Source organism: Otolemur garnettii, unplaced genomic scaffold (assembly GCF_000181295.1).
Source record: "Otolemur garnettii isolate 467f Iridium unplaced genomic scaffold, OtoGar3 scaffold00153, whole genome shotgun sequence".
Lineage (NCBI taxonomy): Eukaryota > Metazoa > Chordata > Mammalia > Primates > Galagidae > Otolemur > Otolemur garnettii.
The window spans coordinates 2,239,295-2,241,701 of record NW_003852548.1 but is presented as its reverse complement, the minus strand read 5'-3'; the positions used below and the strand labels follow the sequence as shown (position 1 = coordinate 2,241,701).

Sequence of the window (2,407 nt, the reverse complement as noted above, 5' to 3'; positions counted from 1 at the left end):
TTTCATTATCCCAGAACCCAGGGATACTGAAAGGCATGGCTCAGCAGGGCAGGATGTGGCTTGATGTGGGTGGCAGGGCATAGTAGGATGTGGTGTGGTGGAATGGGTCTTGGCCTTGTGGGACGTGGTGGGGCTAGACATGTTGAGGCTTGGCTTGGCATGGCAGGATGTGGCAGGGTAAGGTGTGGTTTGGTATGGATGAACATAGCTGTATGATGGCCTGGTATGGGGGCACATGTGTGACAGGCACTTACCGAGCCTCCAGAGGAGGCGGCAGACGAGGCAGATGGCAAGGAGCAGCCAAATCTGGTCAAGGCCCTGCTGGGCAGTAGGTAGAAGACAGCCCTGCAGTAGCTGCTGGAAAAATTCCTGGCGGCTGAAGGTGGCCATTGTGGACCCCCACGGATGGATAGACAGATGGATAGATCTGCCAAAGAGAGGACACAGAGGGAGCGGGTGTCCGTGGGGCAGACCTGCTCAAGAGATGGACTTGAGCACTAGGATTTCAGTTTGGGGCTGCCCAACCCTTGTAGAGACATGGTACTGGGGCTCTGGGGGAGAGTGCAAACGTCAGGTACATCAGACTTAGCCGCCGACGGTGTGTGCACGGGTATTCTGTATGCACACACACAGCCTGTGACCTGCAGTGAATAAAAGACCTCTCTGTCTTGAATGCTGTGAACAGTCCGGTGTGATGGTGGTCGAATGGGAATACATTTTAGGCTCCCGTATCAAATGGAGATGGGAGGGGGTGAGGTGTGGGGGCAGATCCCTGGTTTCCAAGGTAGAGTCGCTCTGCATGGAGGCAGAGAGGGGGATTCTGTGACACTTGGGGGCCGTGTGCATCTCTCCTTGTATGGATGGGGAGGGTGTCCTGTATCCTCCGCGCGCCCCATCTCACCCCCGCACAGCGAGAGGCCGCCAACAAAGTCCTGCCCAGGTCCGAGGGCTGCAGGGAGATGCAGGTGGTGGTGGGGGGACACGGCAGGAGCGAGCGTCGGAAAGGTGATGGGGAGGGGGTTCCCAGGACCCGCGCTACAGATCCGCTCCGGGAGGGCGGCTCAGAGATGGGAGGTGGGGAGCTGTGCGCGCACTACTGGCGACTTACCTGGCTGGAAGGAAGACGTGGTCCTGGGGACCGGGGACGCGCTGCCGCCGCCACCGTCGCCGCCTCCTCCCGGCAGCCTCCCCCGCAGGCCGCAAGGCCGGGACCTGCAGCGGCTCCCAGGGCGGCGCGGCGAGAGCGGGCCCTTTAAATCCCGGGGAGGCCCGGTCGCTGGCTCCGCCAATGGGAGAGCGGGAGGGGGCGGGGACCGGGAGGAGGGGAGCGCGAGGATCGAGCGAAGGAGGAGCGGCGGGCTCGAGGGGAGCGGGGCGCGGGAGGACGTCGGCGCGCCCAACGTTCGCGCCCACACCTCTCCCGCCTGTAGCCTTCCCAGACTTGGAACATTGGCGTCCTGAGGTTTTCTGGCAGTCCGCGAACGAAGTTCTGAATGGCCAAATTTCTAATCTTTGGGAGATGAAATGGGAAAGATGGGGGAGCGAGGATGGAAAGCCCCTGCTCCCCCGCATGCTCACCCGTGCACGTCCTCTGGAGCTGTAGTGTCCCCATCTCACAGATGGGAAACAAACCTAGATCTCTCCTTCCCCATCCTTTAACGGATTCGAAGGAATTTCCAACCCTCCCTACCCCCGGGGACCGGCTAGGAACATTTATAAGTAATGACTGTGTCACCTAGGAGCACGAATTAGGCGCCTGTGCTTCCCCCTATGGACTAACTGTGAGCACTTGACTTACGGTTGAGAACTGATTTGCTTGCTTAATTCCCCACTGGACTCGACCTTGCATTGAAGGTGACCCCAACGATTAGCAAGTGTTCCCTGTGAACTGGTAGGAGGCTAGTACGGAGCACTTATAAAGGGAGCATTTATAAAGCATTTTCAGTGGCCCCAACAAAGATCTGTACTGGGCTCCAGCTGCATCAACACTAAGCATATATGCAGCACTTGCTGCCTACCTACCCTACCCTGCAGCTTCTGGGCATTCCACTTTGTCTCCGGGCTAACAAAGAACCTATTTCTTTTCACAGAAGGATCTATTTTTCCAGAGGAGTATTTACTGGGTACTTACTGCATGCTTAGCTATGATGTGGAAGGGAGAAGGAAGCCCAGGTCCAGCTGGACCCCACCCTGACCTGGGCAGCCAAGGAAAACAGGTTCTAATCAGATTAATGCCTGCTTGTATGGAGCTGGGCAAGTCATGTTCACTCATCCATATTCCACGTCCCTTTCTGTTAAACAAAAGAGTGGGATTAGCAGTTCTTTTCCTGGAAACACCAACGGTAATTGAAAAGAATTGTATGAATCTCCTCTCTCTTTTTTTCGTTTTTTTTTTTTTTTTTTTTTT

The 2,407-nt window shown here is 56.4% G+C and overlaps 1 protein-coding gene across 1 annotated transcript in view; it reads right to left on the bottom strand.

Moving 5' to 3' along the window:
* PORCN (porcupine O-acyltransferase) overlaps positions 1 to 1,252 on the bottom strand; it is a 13,121-nt gene extending 11,869 nt beyond the window's left edge. The window contains exons 1-2 of the mRNA XM_003799637.3: positions 1,109 to 1,252; positions 255 to 427 (exon numbers count right to left, since the gene is read on the bottom strand). Coding sequence (XP_003799685.1) covers positions 255 to 390 — 136 coding nt within the window. The 5' untranslated portion in view covers positions 391 to 427; positions 1,109 to 1,252. The remainder of the gene's footprint in view (positions 1 to 254; positions 428 to 1,108) is intronic.
* Between the last annotated feature and the right edge of the window lie 1,155 nt (positions 1,253 to 2,407).